A 27,218-nucleotide genomic window follows, 5' to 3' on the forward strand; every position below is an offset into this window, starting at 1 on the left:
ATAAATGAACTTTAGTTTCCTTTACCTGTGTGAAGCCCAATTGGGATGAAGAAAGGATGAAGGGATATTGTTTTCCAGTTGGGTGATAGTCAGTCTCAGAGTAGATATGGTAAGAACTTTGGACCCATGGACAGAACCATTCCATTTGAACTCTCCTGCTGGAGTCAGACAGAATTTATGTGCAAGATGCCTTCTCTTATCGTGATCTTCTCTGTGCTGGTGCTTATTCAAAGCAAAGGAATTGGTGGAGTATTGATTGTGGTAGACACGATACTTCCCTTCTTGACCCAACTTAAAATAATTGTTGATATTTCCTTTCATGACCACTTCCTTTTTGGTACTCAACCGTGAAATTTCTCCTTGAGAGTTAACTACCAGTACCTGATAGAGAAAATAAAAAGATTCTATTATTCATATCAAAGATGTAAATCTAACCAACTGTCGTTCAATAATATGTAATTTATCACTCCAAATAAGATATATATCTATGACAGAATTTTTGAAGTTTAAAAGCTATGTTAAAAGTGAAAGCTACTTGTTTATAAATAAATAACCAAGATATGCCTGCAGAAAGAAAGAAAACTAATCTCTATTAAGTGCCTATTATAAGTCAGACATTAAGTACTTTCATGTTTCTCAAATATACACACGAAATTGTAGGTATAAATCATTCACCTATCATCATTTCAAGACTATAACATACAGGTTAGGGAAAAAGGAGGGCCTTATAGGTACTATTACCCAAAAAATATATCCCTAAAAATATCTTTTCTTCTGCTTCTTTTATCATTCCAGCTTTAGTATAAGAGCCCATGGATACTTTAAAATAGTGTTTTCAGTCAGTCAGTCCCAATCCTTTAGTGGACTGTGAAATCAACAGTGGGCCTTATTTAATTTAGCTTTTTAAAAAATGGAGTATAATAAATAGATTCGACTAGAAGAGAAAATACCAGAGTGCTTCCCACACAGTAAGGTAAAATACCATTTCAGGAAACTTTTGAACATGTGTACGGGGTTGCTATGAAAAACGTCTTATTGAGGGTCAGAATGAAAAAGAAGCTTGAAAGTCACAGCTTTAAAGCAATTCCTGATGTTAAGAACACTGTATATTCTTGCATATCCACAGGACAAATAATTCACAGATCTGGGAGACACAGTTGTGGCCATTGTTCTGTCACCATGGCTAGCTGGGGGGCAGAATCCTAGCTTCCATCTTGCTGTTCTTCATCAGTGCTGGGATGCTGTGCTGTTCTCTGCACTATCGTCTCCTACTGAGGGGGAAGTCTCATCCTTTAGCTGCAGGCTCACCTAAAATGATTATAGCTAGAAATGAGCTAAATCATCTGCAACTCTTTAACAAAGCCCACAAATAGCCAACTCATTACCATATGTGAAAAAGAAGCTTCTATCTCTTTAAATAACATACAACAAAACTAATCATATACTAAGAAAGTATACCACCCATTTACAGCATTTCTATGCATGGAGTGAAATTTGGGTACACAACTATACTTATCACAGTATAAACCTATCACTTTTAATCTTGTTACCCACTGTACTCTTGGAAGTGGAGAAAATACAATTGAAGAGTAGGCCTATAACTTCTCACCCCTAAGAGACTTTTGTTTTAAACACACCTCTTTGCCCTCCTTAAATAATTTATTTGCTTCATGGGCTGCGGCTGCCACCTGCTGGCTCTTCAGCTGACTAAGTTTGCTGTCTGGATTCCGTAATCTGGTGATAATCCGCGTTGAACCAGATGCCCCTCTTCCACCTCCAGGAGACTCACTTATCTCCCCATTAGACTTGTCTGATTTGAAGTCACCTGTTATCAAATGAAAAGCCAAAAGTAATTGCTAACAGTAAATAGATTATATATAATAATAACACCTTATTTATCCAAAACTCATGTCTGGTACACATATAAGATCCAGAAAGTAAACAGAAAAAGTCCTTGAATAGCCAAAGCAAATGCATTATTTTACAGAAAACTCAAACATGCCAGGTTATGTTTCAAAGCTCATATGCTAGAAAAAAGGAAGGGCTGACACAAATTTACAAGTAACAAACATAATAACTCAAAACTCACACTAATAAAATGTTGCCTTATATATATTCAATATGGATTTCTGTACAAAAAAGTAAAGAATATACTTAATTTTAGAAAGATTTCCATTGAAATTGTTTAAATACCTAATAGTTTAAAGCTTATAAACATAAAGCCAAATGAATTTTCTAAGGAATCTAGATAATTACCTGTGTATTCAGATAATTATATATGTGAAAATCAACTGAATTAGATTTTTTTAAATATAATAAAGGCTCTCACATTTTCATAGTAACTTAATTTTAAAGTGACAGATTTAACTACCAAGGGGCAATTTCTGCTTTCCCGTGAATCTCACTTTGGCTGAATATTTCTATACCTTCTAAAACCATCACATTACTATCCAATTTCCACTAGCCTGACAGTTGAACAAGATCTCATTTTTCTCTTCTAATATAAAGCTTTTTAAAATTAAGACAGTATGGCATTGGCAAATGAGAAACCAAACAGAAAATTTACTATAGTACGTATCATAAAGATGGCATTTTAAGTAGAGGGAAAAAACTGGATTGGGAAAACTGGTTATCTGTTTTGAAAAATAAAAAGTTAAGACAAGTCAGCAAACATTCATTAATTTTATCTGTTCAACATCCCTTCTTTCCTTTGGGGAGATGCTTTCCCCCTACTTCAATCACATGATTCTGCCAGGCTGCAAATCAAGTATCTTGTCCACAGTGACCGTCCCAGGATGGGCTACTTGGCCCAAGCCATTCAGCATCCTATCCCAATTTTTAAAATCTGGAGATGGAGACAGGGTCTTGGCTTTTTGTATTAGTGAGCAGAAAGGGTATAAATTAGCAGTTGGCTACTTTTACCCCACAACATGGAGAAAATTTTTTATAATAAGAGACAATAAGCCCATCATAGGGGCGGAGTGTGGGATATGGGAGGAAGACTCTTTGTAACCTCATTTGGCTCCCTGGTCAACACTGCACCCGAGGCTGTCACTACCTCTGGACTTTCCAATTGTATGAGCCAATACAATTCCCTTTTTAAGTAAGTCTTGTGGATTTCTGTCACTTACAACCAATAAATTCTAAACAGTCCAGTAGAGTACCTTAAGATTTGAACCCCAAAATATGGCACTAAGTCAAGATGGGGTAGGGGTACTGGGTATCTTGCCATCCCAGGCTGGAAAGCTAGTAACCTTGGATGTGTGGTAGCAAATCACTTGGTTAGACTATCAACAATTTTCCCTTGGGTCTCAGACCATGAGTCTACACACGCTGGAGTTTTATGCCAAGAGGTTGAACTATGGTGGCTACTTCTTGGGATCATCTATAAAGTCGTACTATAAAGACTCCTTATACATTGTTTGGTCTAGGCTGGACTTCCTAAAAGAAGCAAGGGAATGGCACAGCGCTTTTAAAAAGAAGCCCCTCAATTTAGAGCCAACAATCCAATAATCCTTTGCCACTTGCTGAGTTCAGTGCAAATAAGGTAAAGAAGAGAAGACTTGAAAAGGGGCAGAGAAAGGGACCCAGGCTGAGAGTACACGTCCTTATCTAATACCCCTGCCCAAAGGCCACATTCCTCCTATTATAAAGGAATGAATCACTGCAATGCGGGCTGGAGGCAGAGGACAGAGCTACTTTACCCCAGCCTCTGTAGCTCATTGTTTAATGATGTCAGGAGGCAAAATCCTACACAGACTTTATTCATACGAGGTCTAGGGCTATTGGTCCGCTAAGCAGACAAACTGGGCAAGTAGAGAAAGTTTACCTTCAGGGACCCTGAGCCAAAGTTTCTGGACATTAGGTAATAGCTGGGTACCCAGGGAATCAACAGGGGGTGCTCATGCCAGGAAAAACTCCAAACCCGCCAAACTAGAACATATGATTCTTCAAACCTACAGCAATCCCCAGCAACCCATCCCTGAAACAGCCAGTAGGAACTAGGCTGCCGAAGCAGAACGGCCTCCAGAAGGGGGATCTAACCACATACTTCTCACTTCTTATACACACCCATCCTCCCAGAAAACCAATGGCAACCAGATTTAATGAAGAACATCCTTCACTATCAGGATAATGAATGTTACAGATAGTTAAATTCATAATTTGGCTCACGGATTGTGAGATCAACATAAGCCACATCCAAACCTTATCAAAAACAGCACACAACACACAGAAATCCCAGATACAATTACAATCACCAGATGTAATTTTGGGAATGAAGTTTCTGAAAAAGTTTCAGTTGGGCTGAGATCTTTGCCAACATGGTAGGCAGAAGTACTTGTGAATCTGAACACACGTTTCTGCTGGGCTACTAAAGGGTGAAAATGTGGATATTTACTGTTTTCTCTCTTTACAGCATCCCTCTTTCTTTGGAAAACCACTCCTACCCCACTCCAATCATACACTTTTGCTGGAGCCATCAATCATAATACCTTGCCTGCCCTGGCCACAGGAGTGGGAACAATATGTCCAAGGTAGGCCACTCAAATTCGTTCCTCAAGGACTTTTGATTTGGAGCAGGAGTAAGGGCCTTGTCTTTGGGTCACAGACCTTGGAAAGATACGAATACAAACCGCTGATGTCATCTTCCCTGCACTTGGAAAAAGCCTGTCTGTATTAGGAGAGAATGAAGTTAACACACAAACATATGCAGACCCAAAATGTGAGAGGGAAAGAGAAGACAGAGTTTTGATACCTGGGGTCCAGTTAGGCCTGATGATGGCTTGGACTTACCAACTACATGAGCTAATTAGATCGCCTTTTCACTTAAGGAAGTTTAAGCTGGTTGGGTCACTTGCAACTGAAAAAGTCCTAATTAAAATACATTTCCATCTCATACCATACACAAAGTTATATTCCAAAAGGATTAAAAGCAAAGTTATAGAAGCATTATGTGAAAATACTGTAAAACATATGTATATTCTTGGGATGGGGATGGTCTTCCTTAAGACCACAAAATCCTTCCTTAAACAAAATCCAGAGAAACTCTAAAGACTGATAAATTTAACTACATAAAAATGTAAAAATTTCCATACAAGATAACAGAAAGAGTTAAAAAAACAAGAAATCATACAAGTATAGTTGTAAAATCAAAGATTAATAGCCATAATACATAAAGCATTCCTAAAACTCATTAAGGAAAAATATCAAAACTCGATAGAAAAAAATGAGTAAAAGACATGAATAAGCAATTTACAGAAAGTTCAATAAACACATGAAAAGAAACTCAATCACATTAGTAAGCAGGGATACACAAATTTTTAAATGAAATAATTTTCACCATTAGTAAAAATGTAAGAGATTGATGATGTTGAATTTAGGTGAGAGTACGATGAAAGACATATGTATGTAAATTATTGCTATAAATCCCTTTTAATGTACAATTAAGCAGTAGCCATCACTATTTTTTAAATGTACCTACCATTCGACCCAGCAATTCCATTTAACTGTTTCTATTCTGCCAGAAATACTTGCGAAAGCACACAAAGATATATGTTGAGGATGTTAAAAAGCACCACTATTTGAAATAATGAAAAAACTGTTAACAGCCTAAATGTTCATTAATAGAGAAATAGTAAATGAATTATGGTTCATCCATACTGTAGAGTATCATGCAGCAGTTAAAAAAAGAATGGATTCAATTTTCATGAAAAGATCCCCTGTATGTATTACTGAGTCAAAAAAAGCAAGATGCAGAACAATACATGCAGAATGATCCCGTTTATGTTAAAAAAAACAAAACAAAAAAAAACCTTTTTGTAAACATACAGACATTAGGATAACTGCACGGAGAAAGACATAAAATGTTACACACCAAATTGTTGATGGTGGTTACCTTTGGGAAGGGGGTGTGAAAAAGAAATATTTTTCCCTGTGTGCTTTTGTATTTTTTAAATAAAAACAATGAATACAAATGCTACTTGTGTTGGAAAAAAAAAAGAATAAAAAGGAAAAGAAAATCTAAATCTTCCCCACCCCCATCAAACTTTAATTTAAAAAATTAAAAATTAAAAAAATTAAAAAGCTTGCTGTAATGTATGAAGTGTATTCTTACCTATCTCTTCTTGAATAGAGACAGGTGTATGGGATTCTCTTTCTCCATTTTCAGGATCACCAGCTGCCTTAGCAGATTCACTCTGGGAGGAATTTAATTCACTGCTGCTGTTACTGTTTTCCAGATTAGGCTGGATGGAGGTAGTGGGAGCACTAGTGTTACTGCTGTCACATGTCTTGTTAGGTTCTTCTAGAAAAATAGAATATCTGATTTTTAAATTGGAAATCACATCAAAATAACTAATTGTCAGAAAAGACATTTAATTGCTTTAGGACTGCGTTACAAAGCTAGATTTTTAAAAAGAAAAGCTGCTCATGTATGAATAATGCAAAGTTCAAAAAGAAATTTCTAAGCAACACCCTATGAGTTATTGTTTAAGTCTCCTACTCTATTAACTCAGACTCTTATCACCTTAGTCTAGAGCACAAGGCAGATAATCTTTCAGATACCCCACAGCCAAAGAATAATCAAGTGATATAATTATCTCACAAAACCTATTACAGAAGTGGTTTTGTTGAGATAATCTCTCAAATCTGAAATTTATATTATTTTCAAAAAAGTATTCAAACCATATTAGAAACAGAATTAGACAGGATTATTTATCTCTAAGGTTTTCTGCATGAATTCTATGCCCCCAAATTAACTATAAGGTAATGCCTAAGAGCTTGTCAATTTAAGAACAATTTAACAGCATCACGAAGAGCATATACACTAAAAGTACATCAAAATGTACACTACCACAAACTGAAAACCTAGGCCTCTCTGTGGAAGTTCAGAAATTAAGAGCCTTCTGCATCTCGTTCTGCCCCTAATGAGATACCCTTTAAATCAATTCCCTAAACTAAAAAGTGGGTGACAGTTTATCACAAAGGCTATCCCTAATGTATAATGAGCTCCTAAATTTTTTTGAGGAAAAAACCCAACCACCTGACAGAAAAATGGGAAAATGTATGAACAGTCACAAAAGAAATGAAAATGGCCTTTAAACATATGGAAATATGCTCCCTTAATTCAAACTAAGAGAAAGGCAAAGTAAAACTATGTGGAAAAACTACTTCTCAGCTAATCAGACTGGCAAAAATCCAACTGTCACGACACTCTCAGCTGGAGGAGAGACGGTGGGTTTGAAAGGCACTCCCGCACATTGCTGTGGGAGTGCAAAATGGTGGCAGCGAATAAAAATGAACTGACAATATCTAGAAAAATTACATGTGCATTTACTCTTAACCCAGCAATCCCATGTCCAGAAATCTACCCCAAAAACACTGGCAAAAGAGCTAAATTACTTATTTAGAGAGCTATTCATTGCAGTATCATTTATAACGACAAAAGACAAGAAACAAACAAAATGTCCATCAATAGGGCACTGGGTGAATAAAAGAAATCAAGGAAATATCATGCACTATAACAAGGACTGAGGAAATCACTATATCCACATATGGAATGATCTCAAGACTAAATGTAAAAAGGTGCAAAACAGTACTTACAGTAGGCTAACTTTTGTGTAAAAAGGGGAGATAAATATGAACTTATGGACATATTTTGTTTTTATTTACCAAAAAAGCCACTGGAAGAATAACCAAAAATTAATAAAAATGGCTACCCATAAGGAAAGGGAAGGAAATGGTTAGCTAGAGAAAGAAGGGATGGAAGAGAAAATTCTCTGAATATACAGTTACATAGTCTGACTTTGGAATCATGCAAATGTTTTACATTTTTAAAAAATTAAAGTTAGAAATGCTATCTCTAAAAAGTGAAAACAAACTGAAACAAATAAACCTAACTGTCTATCAAGTTGTTGGCATAACCACACAAAGAAAAAAATGTTTCAAGTGATTTTGAAACACAGTATTTTGAGTGTATGGCCTTACTGGAACTATGATATACGGATAAATAAAGAGATGCAAAAAAACCTTACATGCCATTCAGTAGTCTGTCAGCAGTAATACTGGTATTATGAAAATACTATGATACATAAAATAATTTTTATTATTAATGCACATCAGGATATTAATAAAAACATATGACCAGACAGTATCAGGGATAAAGCAAATACGTACTTAAGTTACTGTTGTTAGGAACTAAGGCTTTCACTTTCAGTGCAAGAGAAAAGAGATACAAGTGTAAAAGAAACTAAGTACCCAATCCTCAATCTGAATTTGAAATGTTCACATGAATTGATGGTCTTTTTCTTTTCAAAAACACATATTTCCTAACACTACCCACCAAAAAAGCCTAGAGACAGTGAGAGCCCAAGCGCAGTAAGTACTCCTGGGCGCCTGCTGTGGTCTCTAAATATCACCACCCACTAAAAGGAACCAGGGCTTCTGCAAGCAGACTGGAATGACTGATTCCAGGTCTGGGGCAGGAAATGTATAAGATAAGCCTCAGACAGCTTATTCTGCCAAAAAGCAAGGAAGCTATCAAAGACTACTGGGGTTGCAGCAAAAGACTCAAAGCCAACATGAAGGCGCCCCCACTGGTCAATATAAAAAAAATGAATGACAACTGACTGAAACAAAGTGGATCCATAAAGACCCATGAGTTCAAACTGATACTTAAAATGAGAAAGCCACATTCCTCCTCCAAAAGTCCGTAACTCATGAGTCACCACTGAAGGTAAATGGACACCAACTCCTGGCTAGGAAAACTTGAATTTAAAAGAAATAATAAAGCATTTATCCCTACTTTAACTATATTTCAAGGTATTCAAATAGCCATAGTTAATGATGGGAAATTCTTTACAGAAGAATTCCAGATAAAAAAATACAGAAAAAAATGACAGAATTAGAAATCATCGTATTACAGCCTCCAAACAGATAACTAATTCTGGAAAGATCATCAGTGAATGAGAGGTTAACAGCAAACTTTTCGATGTCACCAGGTGAATTCACTGATCAGTCTCAGCATTTGTAAAGGCGGAACAGACATTATGAGCCTTTCAATGCAATATGATGTGAAGGACCCAGCACACAGCTTATGAAGTATTCTTGCCAGAAACAGTTGTGAATGAATTTAATCAAGCTTTTAGAACAAATGAAACAACACTAAGAGAAAGGAAACACAAATCCTGGATGTGGGATCTTCCATAGGAGGATACACTGGGATTCCTCAACAAGTCAAGAGCATATGACACAAAAAAGTCAGGGAAGGGGAGAGTGTTCTAGATTAAGAGACTCAAGAGATATGATATGTCATGTCATGGGGGACCTTATTTGGAGTTATTTCAAATACAGCAAATGTAAAAAACTAAAAAATTTTCAAGTGAGGAAATTTAAATTGACTGAATAGTCGATGATATTAGGGAACTGTCAATTTTATTAGAATGATGATGGCACTGTAATTACATAAAAAAATGGCCACATTCTTTAGAGATGTATGTAGGATTGATATAACATGATGTCTGGGATTTTCTTAAAATACTGCAGTAGGAAAGAAACTCACATCAATAAGAAAGGGGATAAATAAACTGTGGTACAGTTACACAGAGGAATATCATAATGCAGTTCATATGAAAGAACTCCAGCAACATACAACATTCTTTTAGTAATATAAAGTAAAAAATTAATTTCCAAAAAGTTACACTTAACACAACACACTTAATAAGATATACTTAAGAAAATACACTTGCTATAAAATTTAAAACAACTAAAACAGAAATACATAGTTTTTAGCAAATCATGCAGATCATCTCAATGAAGCAAAACTATGTGGGTTATACATCACTTTGACCTCCAGTTTCAACTCGTTAATTCTACTGGGTTTCCCTTATAAAAAGGAAAGAAGGTAACAATGAACACAGGATTCAGGGTGCCAGTCACTTCAGGTTGGGGACAGGGAGTGGGATCAGGGATATGGTCAGACGCAGCTTAGTTTCAAAGCAGGACTTAGCTTTTTGTTTTGGGCTATAGGTTCCTGAGTGTTTGACTCATTATTAAAGATAATTTAAAACCTGAATAAATAAATTAAGGAAGACTGTGCAATGACCAATGATGAGTATAATTAATTAGGGATTATGATTTATCTAATACAATATACCTGGCACCAAAGGGGGAACACTTTTTAAATTTGAGCCCAAAAAAAGGGGAGGAAAAAGGAGTTTTTTAAAAAAAAAGCATGGGGGAAGCAAGAATGACAAGATCTTGGTCATTTTTAATCTAAGTGTTAAATATATGGGGAATCATTATACTATTCTCTTGACTTTTGTGTATGTTGGAAAATTTTCATAATAAAAAAATTTTATATGAAAGCTAGAAATGGCAGATTTAAAATCTGACAGCTACAAACCATTAACACAATCAACTTACTCATGTTGGGAAAACTTATATATTTGAAAGAAAAGAAGTCAGTCTCACACAAATAACATCGAATTCCTCACTAATCATTCCTTTTACAGCTGTAGATCTAGATTTGTGAAGTGCAGTATTCCTAATTTATAACTGTCTAAAACCATCTTCGCAAATAATGCAATAGTATATAAAGATACCCCCTCACTATGAACTCAGAGTTCAGAGCACATTTTCTCATAGAAAGGTAAGAAAAAGTGATTAGGTTTTAGACCAGCCCACAAAAACATTTTCAGTACATAATATACCCAAGTATGGTTTTAACGAAGAAAAATTTCTTGGATAGTAACTTAAGAGATATTGACTATACTCGTCTTAAAATACTTCATAGAAAGTGCTCTATGCTATTAGGGAGATAATGGTACTTCATAAAGAATAGAAATGAAGGGGCCAGTCCCGTGGCCAAGTGGTTCAAGTTGCATGCGCCCTGCTTCGGTGGCCTGGGTTTCCAGGTTCAGATCCTGGGCACGGACCTATTCCACTCATCAGCCATGCTGTGGAAGCATCCCACATACAAAGTAGAGGAAGAAGGGCATATATGTTAGCTCAGTGCGAATCTTCCTCACACACAAACAAAAAGAACAGAACGGACAATCAATCCCCTACTAGGTATTCTGATCTAAAAAAAAAAAACTATTAACCCACTGAAGAGAAACTGAGTTCAGATTCTATCCCTTTAAACTTTCAAGGTGTTAGTGAGCTGAGGACTATCACAAACTCATAATACACAGTTTTTTGGTTAATTTGTCCCAAGTTAAGATCCAAACAAATGCAAAACAATGTTTTCCTCCATTTCAGTTTAGAACACTGGTTATGTTTTTTAAAAATAACTTCTCTAGAACTCTTCACCTCTTTATTTCATTAGGCTACCAAGTTAAGGAAATCTCAAGCATGTGCTTCAAAACACCACAAAGAAAGTCTCACCTACCTACATGTGTGTTTTAATCCACACAGTGCAAATGTTCCAGCCCTAAAGCAAATATTAAAGGCTTTGGTATTTACAATACTATTTTCACTGGACATCATAAACACTGTAAATGAATAACAGGAAACTTTTTGTAGTTATCCCGCAAACCGAAATTATATATAGACCTTGAACTTCAACTTTTGAACATAAATACCAAAGCTTAAAAAACAAAAAATTCTCAGCAAAAAATGACAAAGAAAAAAGTAACTTTCCTACTTGAAGGTAAAAGGGGACTTTTTTAAAAGGAAAGCATGAGGTAAAATACATAACCAGAATACAGAAGACTAGAAACTAAAAACAAACACATGAAAAAGAATAAGCAAGAAGCCTATTTAACTGCAGACCCTCCTAACTATTACCAACCACCTCAGTAAGGCACCAGTGTGGCAGAAGGCGTCAGTTCAGCACCAGTATCCACAGCCTCTTATCCACTGAATTTCTCTTGTAATAAAATTCAAAACTAAAACAAAGTACTATCTTTTAAGATGTCATTATCCAAAAAAGTTAAGAAATAGGTTAAGTCAATATGTTCTTACAGTTCAACTTTATAAATATTAGAGTTTCAATATGTCCATGGAAACACTTTCAAAGCAATTACAGTTACTGAAATAAAGCCAGTTTTATCTATTACTGATATTTTCCTAATCTCAGGGATTAAATATAGAAGCATAACTTCAATAAAAGAAATGCTGTCTACAGTGTATGTTTGAATACAGATTTCCAACAGTGGATTTGAGTTTAAGATGCTAGCAAGATATGTGCCCCTTATAAATTTAAAATTCAACATTCTAGTAAAAAAAAAAAGTTCCTAATCTAAAATCCAGGACAAAAGTGCAATTCTGAAATTGAGCCTTTTGTTAACTACAAAAAAGTTACACTGAATACTAAACAGCATACTTGCTATTTGGGGTCGTTTTTGGCAACATAACCATTTTCATGAACTAAAGTGAAATGTCTGGAATGCCGATGCAGGGGGAAAACAATCTGAGGAACAGGTCTTAATAGCTTAACTTCTTAAAGTGATGTCTACCAATCTTTCCTTAAATGCGGCCCAACTTTTCAATTTAAGCCTCAGTCTTAGCCACATAAAACCTCTCTGATCACTGATCATACCCAATATGAAATCTGCCCAATTTTTCTTATGTTCTCACTCCCATAAATTTTTAACCATAAATTTGTAATTTTTACTTTGCATAATGTCATCTATCATATGAAAATGATAGAGCTCTCTCACAAGACTTCATTATAAGACATAGCTTGAAATAATACACACATTTCCAAAGAAATTCTAAAATAAATGTATTTCTAAAGAGATTCTGAAGATGTATTTCTAAAAAGATTTTAAATTCTCAGATTATTTTTTAAAATCTTTCTATTCCAAAATCTCAAGAGTCCGTTGCACCCCTATGTTCATCGCAGCATTATTTACAATAGCCAAGACGTGGAACCAGCCTACATGCCCAGAAACTGATGATTGGATAAAGAAGATGTGGTATATATACACAATGGAATACTACTCAGCCATAAAAAAAGACAAAATTGGCCCATTCACAACAACGTGGATGGACCTCGAGGGTATTATGTTAAGCAAAATAAGCCAGTCAGAGAAAGACGAACTCTATATGACTCCACTCATAGGTGGAAATTAGTATATTGATAAGGAGATCTGATAGGTGGTTACCAGGGAAAAGGGGGGGTGGGGGGAGGGCACAGAGGGGGAAGTGGTGTACCCACAACATGACTAACAAAAATGTACAACTGAAATCTCACAAGGTTGTAATCTATCATAACATTAATAAAAAAAAAAAAAGGAAAAAATAAAATCTTTAAAAAAAAAAATCTTTCTATTCCACAAAAGATATACAATACAAACACAAACCAAAAGAAAGTTGCTGTACTTTAGAAATGTTAAAGATAAGACATTACACAATGATAAAGTTAATCCAATGAGAAAATATAAAAATTATGTGCACCTAATAACATAGTTTTAAACTATACAATGCAAAACTGAAAAAAATTGAGAGAAAAAGGCAACCCCACAGTAAATAGTTTAGAAATAATTTTAAAACATCTTGCACAGAGAAAAACAAAATGTAACAAGGATACAGATTTGAACAATCTTGACCCGGGCAGCTAATTTTTGACAAAGGAGCCAAGAACATATAATAGAGAAAGGAAGGTCTCTTCAATAAGTGGTGGTGGGAAAACTGGACGGCCACATGCAAAAGAATGAAAGTAGACCATTATCTGACACTATACGTAAAAATTAACTCAAAATGGACTAAAGACTTGAATGTAAGACCTGAAACCATAAAACTCCTAGAAGAAAATAGGCAGTACACTCTTTGACATTGGTCTTAACAGTATCTTTTTTAATGTCTCTTCTGCCAAGGAAAACAAAGGAAAAAAAATAATAAATGGGACTACACCAAACTAAAAAGCTTCTGCTCACCAAAAGAAACCGCTGACAAAATGAAAAGACAACATATTGATGGGGAAAAGGTATTTGCAATAATACATCTGATAAAGGATTAAAATCGAAAATACATAAAGAACTCATACAACTCAACAACAACAAAACAACCTGATCAAAATATGGGCAGAGGATCTGAATACGCATATTTTCAAAGAAGATATACAGGTGGCCAACAGGCACATGAAAAGATGTTCCACATAACTAATTATTACAGAAATGCAAATCAAAACTACGAGTAGGGCCAGCCCCATGGCCGAGTGGTTAGGTTCTTGCACTCCACTTCGGCAGCCCAGGGTTTTGCTGGTTCAGATCCTGGGCGCGGACGTGGCACCACTCCTTAGGCCACACTGAGGCAGCGTCCCATATGCCACAACTAGAAGAACCCACAACTAAAATATACAACTAGGTACTGGGGGGATTTGGGGAGAAAGAGAGAGAAAAAAAAAAAAAAGAAGACTGGCAACAGGTGTTATCTCAGGTGCCAATCTTTAAAAAACAAAACAACACACTACAATGAGATATCACACCATTCCTGTCAGAATGGCTATTATTAAAAAGACAAAATAACAAGTGTTGGAAAGGATGTGGAGAAAAGGGATGGGAATGCAACTGATGCAGCCAATATGGAAAACTAGTAAGGAGATTCCTCAAAAAATCAAAAATAGAAACACCATATGATCCAGCTATTCCATTTCTGGATACTTATCCAAAGAACACAAAAACTAATTAAAAAAGAAGATGTATCCCTCTATTCACTGCAGCATTATTCACAACAGCCAAGACCTGGAAGCAACCTAAGTGCTCATGAACAGATCAACGGATAAAGAAGATGCGATATATATACATACAATGGAATACTACTCAGCCATAAAAAAAAGATGGCATCTTGCCATTTGCCACAACATGGATGGACCTTGAGGGTATTATGCTAAGCGAATTTAGTCAGAGATAGAAAGACAATTACTGCATGATTTCACTCATATGTGAAAGATAAACACACACACACACAGATAAGGAGAACAGACTAGTGGTTACCAGAGGGGAAGGGTGTGGGTGGGGGTGTGAAAGGGGTAAAGGGGCACATGTGTACAGTGACGGATGGAAACCAGACTTTTGGTGGTGAACAAGATGCAGTCTATACAAAAGTTGAAATATGACGTACACCTGAATTTATATAATGTTATAAGACAATGTCACCTCAATAAGAATTAAAAAAAATAAAAACCTTGATCTAATTGTCCTGTACTGCACCAACAATTAAAAATGCATATCCTCTTCAAGTGTACATGGGACATTTATCAACATTAACCAAACGCTGGACCATAAAACAAGCCTCAACAAGTCTTAAAGGACATAAATCATGTATAGAATGTTCTCTGACTACAGTAGGTTAAACTAGAAATCAATAACAAAAAGATAACTAGAAAATCTCCAAATGTTTGGGTATTAAGCAGTGTATTTCTAAACAAGCAATGGGTTTATAACAAAACACAACAACAAAAATACATCATAATGGAAATTAGAAAATACTTGAAATTGAATGATAAGGACAATATAACCTACAAAAGTTCATGGGATGTAGCTACAGTAGTATACAGAGGGAAACTTATAGCCTTGACAGCAGACATAGAAAAAATAAATAAAAACTAAAAATCATCAAAGCATTCATCTTAAGAAGCTAAGGGAAAAGATAATAAAGAGGGTGTAAGAAACTTCTGGAGGTGATGGACACATTTATACCACACATTGTGGTGATGGTTTCAAGGGTCCATATTTAGCTCCAAACTTATCAGTTGTATCACTAAATATGTACAGCTTTTTGTATGTCAATTACACCTCAATAAAATGATTCTTTTAAAAAATCAGCAGGGGGGAAAATCCACAAAAATTCAAAGAAAATAAAAGGAAGGAAATACTAAAGATAAGATCAGAAATAAACAACGAAAAAAAACCCAAATACATACAACAGAGAGGATCAACAAAGCCAAAAGTTATTTCTTTAAAAAGACTAATAAAAGGGCTGGCCCAAGGGCATAGTGGTTAAGTTTGCATGCTCCACTTTGGCAACCCAGGGTTCACAGGTTTGGATCCCGGGTGCAGACCTACGCATGACTCGTCAAGCCATGCTGTGGCAGCATCCCATGTACAAAACAGAAGAAGACAGGCACAGATGTTAGCTCACAAACAATCTTTCTCCAGCAAAAACAGGCAGATGGGCAACAGATATTAGCTCAGGGCCAATCTTCATCACCAGAAAGAAAGAAAGAAAGAAGGGAGAGGGAGAGAGGGAAAGGGCGAGAGAGAAAGAGAGAAAGACTAATAAAAATTGTTAACTGTCTTGTGAGATTAACAAAGAATAGAGAAGCAATTTCTGGATTGGAAAAAGAGAACATCACTACAGATCCTGTAGACATTTAAAAGATAGAATGTTATTATGCCAATAATACTTAAAATTTAAATGAAATGGATAGATTCCTAGAAAAACGCAACTAAAACTGACATTAGAAAATACAAAGAGCCCACTATCTACCAATGAAATGAAATCTACAACTGATAACTTTCCCACAGTGAGAACTCCAGGACCAGATGACTTCAGCAAACATTTAAGGAATAAATAATACCAACCCACAAAAACTCTTGCAGACAGTAAGAAAAGTGGGAACTTAACTCATTTTATGAGGCCAGTATAATCCTGACCCCAAAGCCTGACGTGGACATTATCAGAGACGAGAAATTGCAAGCCAATCTCACTCATGAAAGTACATACAAAAATTTTAAACAAAATATTAATAAACTAGACACAACAAAACAGAAGAATGAAATTACATCACAACCAATTTGTATTTATTCCAGGAATATGAGATTGGGTTAACACTTAAAAAAATCAATGTAGGAACTTTTGCTTCCAGTCAAGATGGAGTAGAGGGACTGGATTTACCTTTCCTCATGAAACAACCACAAACAAAAGAAAAGACCACTTAATAGAAAATGAACAAAGGAACCAACACGCACTTCACAAAAGAAGATACCCAAATGCCCTGGCGGCACACACACACACACACACACACACACACACAAACGTGCTCAACATCCTTAGTCATCAGGGAACTGCAAGTTCAAACAATAAGATATTCTTACATTCCTACCAGAATGGCTTAAGTAAAAAATTTTTAAAAAATGAAAGAACGACACTGATATTACCAAGTGTTGACAAGGATGTAGAGCAGTTAGAACTCTCACACACTGTTGGTGAAGTGTAAACTTGCACCACCACTCCGGAAAACTGTCTATCTATTAAAGATGAGCAAGCACAAACTGAACGACACAGAGAATGCACAACTAGATTTATACTTCTAGAAATGTACATATATAAGCACAAGAAATATGTAAAGAATATTCATAGTAGCATTATTCATAATGGTCCCAAACTTGAATGCCCATTCAAATGCCCAATAACACAGAAAATGGATAATAAAATTATTATATATCTATGTAATGGAACATCATACTGTAATAAAAAAGAATGAACTGCTACAAGCAACATCTGGATGGCTTTCACTGACATACGGCTGAGGTAAAAAAAATCAGACATCAAAAACTACATACTGTAGGATTCCATTTAATTTTATTTTTTAAAGGCAATACTAATCAGTGGTGATAGAGTCAAGACAGTCAACACCTTTGTAGGGGTGAGAGTAGTGGTGGCTCGGAGGAGGCCCAATGTGGTTACACAGGTGTGTTCACTTTGTAAATATCCATCAAGCTGTTTACTTAATAACGTGCACTTTACCATATGTTACACTTTAATTAAAAAGTTTACCAAAAACTATCTTTCCATACCACTTTCCACTCTGCTGGTATCTTTCACTGATAAGCTTTAGTCATTAAATTAGGTGCCGAAATACATTCTGAAGGTTTAGAAAAGAAAATCAAGTGAGATGTCTTCTATCATGGCTACTGTTCTTCATCTACCTAGAATAATTCCCCCTCCCCAATTCTTCGAGCAGCACATGTCATCTACTGACCACAGGGTGGTCAACAGTGGTAACAGAGATTGGTCCAGGTATACTACAAAGGACCTAGCACACCGCCAAGCACAGCACAGGCACTCAATAAATAATCAGTTGAATAAATGAGCGCAGAGAGAGACAGAAACAGAAGGAAGGAGAGAGACGTGTTTTAGCCTTCCAAGGGAGAGAACCCTACGGTTAGGCCTGTCTCCAACCCAGCAGAATGGAAAGCCCTCAAGGGCTTTGACTTTGTCTATTTTGGTCACTGACACATCCCCACTAGCATATGCTGGTGTCATAAGTTCTTAAGTCAGGGATCTCTTAAAATGTTTATCCACTTCATAAAAGTACCGAATTCCTCTTAAAACTTGGTGTGATATGTTTAATATATGTCTTTAGAAATGCCTCTCACAATGTTTTAGAAACAAGCATGAGGCTATCTGGTTTTAGGTTTGGTTTTGCTTTTGGTCCAGTGATGAAAGGAACTTTGCTTTAGTAAATGGTGAGGGCTGCAGTTTACCACAGGGACAGCATCCTCAGCTTTACAGCACTCTCCTCCTGATAAGGACCCCAAACCCACTCTGACGACAGCTACTGACAACTGTCACTTGCACCCATTCTAGCTTCCTTAAAACTTCTTGTTCAGGTTCTCATCTAAATAAATTTTTCATGACATATACATGAAAAAACCACTTGAATTGCAAAGTTTAAATGCAAGAGATCTCATTTACAAGAATTACGTTGATTAACCACTGCTGTTATCAGTAAAAGTCTAATTCAACTCACCCACTTTCTCCTTCTTTTCTCGCTAGGCTTTCTCACTCTTACAAAGAACTGAAGCAGACAGCAGTAACAAGCACCCATCATTTCTCAAGCAGTTACTGTGTCGGGCACTACACTAAGTGCTTTACACACATTATCTCGCTGGGCACTCTAAAAATGCAAATCAGATCCTAGGATAAGAGTTTCTCCCTTAAACCATTCTAATAACAAAAGAGCGAATATCTCAGAGAAATTAATAAACTAGTAATAAATAACAAAAAAAGCTAAAATCTAACCATAGTTGTTAACTCAACTGTGTTTGGTTTAAAAATCAAACAACTAACTAGTATATACATTAAGTAGCAATCAATCTAAAAGGACAAATAATATTTTAAGAAGTATTTACTAAGAATGTAATAATTCCAATAAAAATGGAATTTTTTTCCACATTATAATGGGGCTAGTACTCTACTTGCAAACTTTCAACCACGAATATGTGAAAGTCAGAATGATGCACTATTTTAACTGGACAGGACTGAGAGATCTAACCATAGAATTATAGAAGTGATTTGTAGATCTCTGAGTTTCTCCAGTGCCTTCAACAAGGACTCTCACTGAAATCATCTCTGATAGGTATTTAGTGAAGGCATCTAGTGAAAGGGAATTTATTACTTCTATTTTCTAAACAGCTCTAATTTGAAGGAAGTTGTTAACATTTGGTCAAAATGTTCTTCACTATTATTGCTACTTGACTCAATAGCCTACACTTCAAAGAACAAGTCTGATCTCCCACCCCCAGCACCTCAGCGCCTCAAGGACTTGAGGACAATTACATTATTTCCACCCGTAGCTTCTCTAGGCTAAAAAATTTGTTCTTTATTCATTTCACCAAACAGCACAGTTTCCAGACTTTTCTTCACCTTAGTGACCAGTCTCTCATTAGAACAAAACAGGTTGGGCTTATTGTTGTGATTCTTTTGGACCCTACACAGACATCCCTGCACGTAGCCTAATGTTACATGGGTGTTTTCAGAAATGGCTCAACTGTTTACAAGCAATCACTTGAAAGCAGTCCCCACGAGAACGGTTGATTACCAAAACCCTTCAGGTTACAAAACAGGAACACTGAGGCCTTGGAAGATTCAATGACATTAACTCAGGGGCCAAAGCAGCTCCAGAATCACGTCTTCCAAGTACTAGTGCTGTCTCCTTCACAACACGCCACAATCACAGGCTCGCATAAAATGTAGCAACGACAGTACTGAAAGTCTGAAAATACGAATGCGTGGGAAAAAAACACACGGAGAAAAATAAGGATTTCCATCAAGGTATTAATTACAAATCTTGATTTTTTTATGGGATTATCAGCATTAATTTTCTTGTTTTGCTCACCTTAATTTTCTAATTCGTTTTTTGAAAACATATAGCTCCTACAACAAAAATTCTTTCATTTTTGAAAAAGGCAAAAGGAAAGGCATAATGACGTTCTCGGTGTGATATAACTTACTTCGAGTATAATTTTAATTTTAAAAAGCTTAAAATATGAATTACTAGTTAACATATTTTTATGTCAAGATATATCTTGCAAAAAAGTGTTTTGTGACAATGGTTTTCTATCATAACATTATGGTTTGAAATGTTATTAAACTACATGAGCACATGCAAACATGAAATTAATTTGTTAGTACATACAGAACTGAAATGGTCAAATCATTCAACACTAAGCCATTAGCATGTTAAGTACTCAAAACCAAAATATCTGCCACTATGGTCTGGTGATAAAATATACAAATAAGTCTATTAGACAAAAACAGCTATATGAACTTTAAAAAGCATGAAGATTATGATGAGTTTCAAGCACTAACTGCAAGAACATTTGTCAAACTTCACATGTTAGGTGAAATTTAGCAATCCGGGATGGCACTCACGTAAGCAAGCAGCATGAATGAACACATATTTTAAGGCTGGAGGTGACATTCAGCTCTTACTACAAAAGGGAAGGATTCCCCCCATTACAGAGGCATTGATACACTGCCCTCTGACCTGGCACATCCTGGGGGAGCTCAGATGTCACCTTCTTCTCTGCCATGTTGCTGCTATCATGGGTTTCTGAGAGACACCCCACAGGACTCCTCCCTTCAGAGGGACTAGTCTCTTCCGAAGAAGCATTTGTTGTGTTGTCGCCAAGATTTGCTGACACAGAGTTACCTTTATCCCCAACTTCTGTTGGCTCTACAGTAAAATGCACAACAAAACTTTAAAGATATCTTTAAAATTGCTTTAGCATAAACGGCCACATTCAATCAACTACTAAAAATGAATGATCACCAAAAAAACCCCTGCTTTTATTTGATGGCCATTTTGAAGCAATTAAATTCTGGGATATTTTTCCAGTAGGCAATCCAAAGAGTACTGAAGAATATTTAATATATTAAGAATGTTTAAGTAATATAAAAACGAGCATATTTTATCACATACACAAGTGCATATTCTGGTATAGAAATAGTGATTTTTCACCAACAAACCTCATAGGGAAATGGCATCTTATTAGGAAGTATAAATAGAGATACGAGTATAACATTATAGCAAACCCGCGAATACATAAAACTCATTACAATGATTATGCATCTTACAAGAGGGAAGGGTATCTTAACCTCTTTAGGAATGTAAATTTAAATAGTTGTTTGTAATAAAAAAGATTCCTTTTCATTTTGCAAGTAAAATTGGAGATTTCATAAGTAACACTGATGAAATATCACTTTTAACCAAGTAATTGTTTTACCCTCAGATTTTCCTTGCTCAGGATCATCATCTGGTGTTTTGTCGTCATTGTCTTTTTCAAGGGACTGGTCTTCAAACTCTTCTCTGCTTTTCTCAGCATCTTTGGAGTTGTTATTCTCAGTCTCATTCTTGTCCTTTTCTATGTCTTCTAGGCTTTTAACAATATCAATGTCTCCCTTTTTGGCTCTTATGGATTCCAAAATTTCTTCTATAATAAAAACAAATAAAAATTTCATTTCCATATGTACTAAATGCAAAACTACTACAAATGTCACTTAAGAGTTTCAATAAAGTTATTAAATACATTAAAAGCATTTGAACTATGAAATAAGGATCAAGATTACCAATAAAATTTTGATGATTAGAGAATTCAACTCATTTGGTTATCTTCTCTTCTAGAAAATATATGTTAATTATAGGCTCTATTTTTTTTTTGCTGTGTGAGGAAGATTTGCTCTGAGCTAACATCTGTGCCAATCTTCCTCTACTTTGCATATGGGACGCCACCACAGCATGGCTTGATGAGTGGTGTATAGGTTTGTGCCCGGGATCTGAACCTGTGAACCCTGGGCTGCTGAAGCAAAGCTTGCGAACTTAACCACTACGCCACCAGGCCAGTCCCTCTACTTTCTTTTTTTTTGAAAAAAGAAAACTTAGCCTATCTTTTGAAATTGACACTTGATAGAGATTACTGTCATATCCTCTGCCATATGAAAAAAACTGTAAGCTGACACAGACCCACAGTCTCGGCAGCGTGGTCAAAACCTAGAGACCCATGACCTAGTGCAGATCTGACTCGAATTAGCTGGGTGACCCTGGGCAAGCTTCTCAAGCTTCAGGCCTCCACTGCAGAATGAGAAAACAGAGGACCATTTGGAAACATTTCTCTCTGAAGTCCCATAACTGTTCTCAAAGTCACTAAACCCCTAAGGGCTCTAACCCTCTTTCAGCTCAAGCAGTTGAGACCACAGCACAGTGCAGACCAAAGCCATTCAGCACAGACTCTTGGACATCAATGATATTCTTTGGATTATGATCCAATACTATCATTTTTTAAAATTTTATTGCTCAAATTGTTCCAACTTTGGCCACTGGGAGCTTTTTCAGGTAAGTCCTGTGTCCTTTAAACACGGCTCATTCATTCATTCATTCATCACCTCCTTACATTCCAGACTACAAGATGCTCCAGGCTCACCTTGTATTTTCCCCGCCCCAGCCCTAGAATCTACCATCTCTCTAAGGAGTCCTGGTTCTTTTTTATTGGAGAACAATATCTAGAAGTCACGGTGTGGGCACTATGTATACCTGTTACTACTGGTGTGTCACTGCTGCTACACTCACTTGGCTAACAGAGCTAGGAATGCATGTTAGGTGTACTTACCCACATATATATACATATATATTATCTCTGTATCTATCTGTGTCGGGGTGGGGCGAGGGCTGTGTGTGTGTGGTTCATTCAAACAATGCCCTGTTGCTCATCTGTAACTTCCTTCTCTGAGAAGAAAAGCTTGGTTTTCATTCTCTACAATATATCTATTTATTTGTTCAATTCTAGTACACATGGTGAAGTAGTTTCAGAATCACTAAGCTGTTAGCCCACGAGAAATAGATTTACCAACTAGAGTACACTGTTTGTGAACAAGAAGAAACATTTTCAATGCCATGTACCATGGTACTTCTTTTTAGATTTCTGAATTTCCTTGTTCATACTTCCTTTGTTTAAATGTTCTCTACCTTCATTTTTGTCAATATTTCTTAAATTGTAGGTATCTAGAATGTTTCCTAGGCTTAGAAAAATCTTGTAAAGTCATCACTGGAAAATACTGACCTTTCCGGTAAAGTGACTAAGTTTGAGCTGGTTGGAGTTAACTCCTCACACACTCTGACCTGCTCTACTCCTAATTCCTCTAAGAATTCAGAGCCAATGATTATATGAACATCTAAGACAGCTGCAGGAAAACAATTTCAAATGGAAGTTGGAAGGAATTTCAAGTTGGAAGGAACTCTAACTGGCATATTTTCTGTCTTCTTCATCATCATCATCCCAGGATGCTTTTTTACATTATTTCCTCACATCTTTTGCTTATCTATATATACTGCTTCAGGTCCAATGTACCATAGCCGCATTTACTCTAGCTAAGTACACTAAACTTACCAATGGAAGTATCTCACTGTTTTTTAAAGAACTTTTTATTTTGAAACAATAATTACCAGCTACCTGCTTTTCTGCGAGCCATATTATTTCTCAGTTTCAAAGACAGCTCCACCCTGATCTTCAACTGCCAGCTTTTCCTAACCAAACTGTTATACATCCCTCCCAATTTCCCTAGTGCCGGTTAATGAGAATCAAACAACACTAAAAAATAAATAAATACTAAGTTTAGATCAAGTAAATTAGATGAAAAGCACAGGTAGGATGACCACAAGTCTCTGATTTTCTATAAAGGTTCTAATATCAAATATTCTATCTTCTTACCTCCTCTATCAAGTATACATATATTTATCAGTCTATATGTGCTTATTTTAGGTTCAAAAAACAATGGTACCAATAGCCATAAGAAAAACAGACCAAAAAAGTTGGGAGGAGAGAAAAATATTAAAGGATGAAAGAAAAAATAATCAGCTTAGATTGTATCTAATCTACAATAAATATGTCTATTCTATAGATATCATACCCCATATTTTGCAGGAATATTTTAAAACTAAACAGAAGAATTAACCTATCAGATTTTAAAAACTCCTCTACTTAGAAAAATTTATTCTAAAAATAACTTCCCTCAAATAAGCAAAATAAAGCATTATAAAACACAATTACCATAAAGGTAATATGACAAACATATACAGTGAACTATTTATAGTTACAAATACCTAGTAAATTGTAGAATTTAGATGGTAGGCATATGGGTGTTTACTGTATAGTTCTTTCCACCTTTCTGTATATTTGAAATTTTTCATAAAACACTAAGAAAAAAAGGAAAAGAAAATTCAACTACCAAAAATAAAATTAAACTTTCCTAAAGTGGACATATATGTATATAAAAACCAGAAGGCTATAAATTTGAAAGGATTTATGCTATTTGGGAGGTTAAAAATGTTAAGTCATTAGGACAGGCTGTGATTCTGAAATTACTGACATGATATTGTAAATTATTCTTAGCTATTTCAGAACCCCAACAGTTTATGTTGTTTTCACCCCATAAAATCCCAAGTTAAAGTACACCACTAGATATTATTTTGGGTATTTACCTGGGATGGATGTTCCTAAACTGACTATCATAGCCAAGATTTTGGTTCCCAGAGACAGCAAATAAAGGCAATGGTGGCAGACCGGTGTTTAACGGGGAATTCTTCTACCTGAATGTTTAATTCATTGCCAACACACAGCTTACAAAGTTGCTGGGAGGATTAAAGGCTTGTAAAACATCTAGTTGAACACCCGGCCCACAGTAGGTACTCAAAAATGTTAGTTTCCCCTTTTCTTCCCCATCAATTTTCAATTCTTGTGAATCCCTCCTCCTCTAGTACCAGGTTGGTTGCACCTTAGCAAAAAAAGAAAAAGAAAAAATATACACTTGTCACTTTTTGTCTGGATCTTATCAAATCCAAGGTGCAATTCACCTTATTTAAATGAACTTCATATTGTATTAAAAGGGTAACTGGAGGTTGCAAGGCAGTCTCAGACCACACAAGTTTTGGCCATCTAACTTTCTAAGAATACAGTGTGGCCTAATGCTCAGAGCTCTCTCTGCTCTTCTTGATTACTATAAAAGGTTTAACTGATTTTTAAAAGTATGTTACACACTGAATTACACTGAAATATAACATGCTCAGTGTAGGAAATTTGAAAAATATAAAAAGGAAACCAACTATAATCTTACTACTTGAATTGAATATTTTATTACTATTTTTATTCTTTTCTCAACCCCTCCCGCCCCCCGCAAGCCCCAGTACATAGTTGTACGTTCTAGTTGTAAGTCCTTCTAGTTCTTCTGTGAGCTGCCACCACAGCATGTCTACTGACAGATAAGTGGTGTGGCTCCGTGCCCAGGAACCGAACCAAACGCAGGCCACTGAAGTGGGGTGCACTGAACTTTAACCACTAGGCCATCAGGGCTGGCTCAAATTGATTATTTTATTGTTTTAAGATTTTATTTTTTTTTCCTTTTTCTCCCCAAAGCCCCCCGGTACATAGTTGTATATTCTCAGTTGTGGGTCCTTCTAGTTGTGGCATGTGGGATGCCACCTCAGCATGGCTTGATGAGCGGTACCATGTCCGCACCCAGGATCCGAACTGATGAAACACTGGGCCGCCTGCAGCAGAGCACGTGAACTTAACCACTCGGCCACCGGGCCGGCCCCTCAAATTGATTATTTTTTAATGATAAAAGCTGGTCCATTTATTCAGTTGGTTATTTAGAGGAAGAGAATTTAAGTACCTCAAGGGCCCAGGTAGTGTTTTTGCATGGTACCTTATGTAATTCTCCAACATATCATGTTCTATCACATGATAATCCACATGGAATTAACCAATTCTTCTATGACAGACATTTTTTGTTTTTTACAGTCCCCCCCTCAAATCAGACCACTAAACATTTTGATTATCCATTCCAATTTGGTTTTCTTATTTAATTAAGATGATATTATGTGTACAATTTTGTATACAGACAAGTTTACTCTGGAAAACATTTCTAATTCAACCTACTTGATAACACACTTCATACTGCTTTTTAGGGGACTGGACATGATCCTTTATTATTGTACTAAAAGCTGGGAATTCAAGAGAGTAAAAAGGGATTTTTCAGTTTGTCAAAAGAGTGCCATGATTCATGAAAGGAAATTATGAGGGGAAGCAACCTGACTGAAATTAATAAAACTTCCTATTATTTGATCTCTAGTATGTAGGGAAGGGAATGAGAAGGGGATTATTTTCCTGCAACTGTTGACCTCCCCAAAGAATTCTGCTGAGTGAAACTTATCTGAGGAAAAAGTTACATATTTTTCTAAACAGATCTACTAGAAAAATACTTCAAAATACCAGATATGAATAAATACAATCCTTGGCAAGTAAGTCTGCCTGTTTCTCAAGACAAAGTATATTTGTGTGCCACAACCATTTATGTATGACAGCATGATTATTATTCTCCAAAAATATGCATGAATTCAAGAGAACATTGATACAGAGTATGTAAGAAAAGGTTTGGATACAGTTGAACTAAATATATTTATTAATTATACACACTATTTTTAAGCAAATGGAGAATGGGGAAATTTTTCAGTAAATGGAGAATGGGGAAAATTAATAGGATTAATGTGTATAGCAGATAATGTATGCAAAGGAGCAGAACAAGGCAAAGTGTACTTCCAGAATCTTACCTAATCATTTCATCTAAGTTAAGATTAAAAGGTACCATTAGAAATCACAGGTGATAATTATTAAAGATGCACAGAGTATATCTGGTAGGATTTTAAAAATGGCAATACTGGTTGTCTCTGGAAAAAGGAAAGTGAAATGGGATTATAAAGGAGAGAGACTCACCTTTCACTGCATACTCTATTGTACTATTTAAGCTTTAAAAAGATATCATACGTATTTATTATCTTTTAAAAGGCAAAGAATTTTTAAAAAGCAAAAAGTTGAGCAATAAAATAAATAAGGAGTATTGAATTATAACCCAAAGTATAAAATAAATACCCATAATTATACTGATATAAATAAATGACTGAATAAACAAATGGAGACAAGACAAATCTCCTGCGC

General features: G+C 35.8%; 1 protein-coding gene across 28 annotated transcripts in view; it reads right to left on the reverse strand.

The window, feature by feature from the left end:
* The window catches only part of BPTF (bromodomain PHD finger transcription factor), a 142,480-nt gene that overhangs the window by 66,166 nt on the left and 49,096 nt on the right, over positions 1–27,218 (reverse strand). For 24 of the 28 annotated variants that reach the window (XM_070482095.1, XM_070482087.1, XM_070482088.1 and 21 more), the window contains exons 4-8: positions 21,459–21,665; positions 20,720–20,908; positions 6,116–6,304; positions 1,638–1,825; positions 26–381 (exon numbers count right to left, since the gene is read on the reverse strand). In XM_070482095.1, the coding sequence (XP_070338196.1) occupies positions 26–381; positions 1,638–1,825; positions 6,116–6,304; positions 20,720–20,908; positions 21,459–21,665 (1,129 nt within the window). The remainder of the gene's footprint in view (positions 1–25; positions 382–1,637; positions 1,826–6,115; positions 6,305–20,719; positions 20,909–21,458; positions 21,666–27,218) is intronic. The other 4 variants (XM_070482084.1, XM_070482093.1, XM_070482092.1 and 1 more) reach the window with 4 other exon arrangements.

The sequence above is a fragment of the Equus asinus genome, chromosome 13, assembly GCF_041296235.1.
Source record: "Equus asinus isolate D_3611 breed Donkey chromosome 13, EquAss-T2T_v2, whole genome shotgun sequence".
Classification (NCBI taxonomy): domain Eukaryota; kingdom Metazoa; phylum Chordata; class Mammalia; order Perissodactyla; family Equidae; genus Equus; species Equus asinus.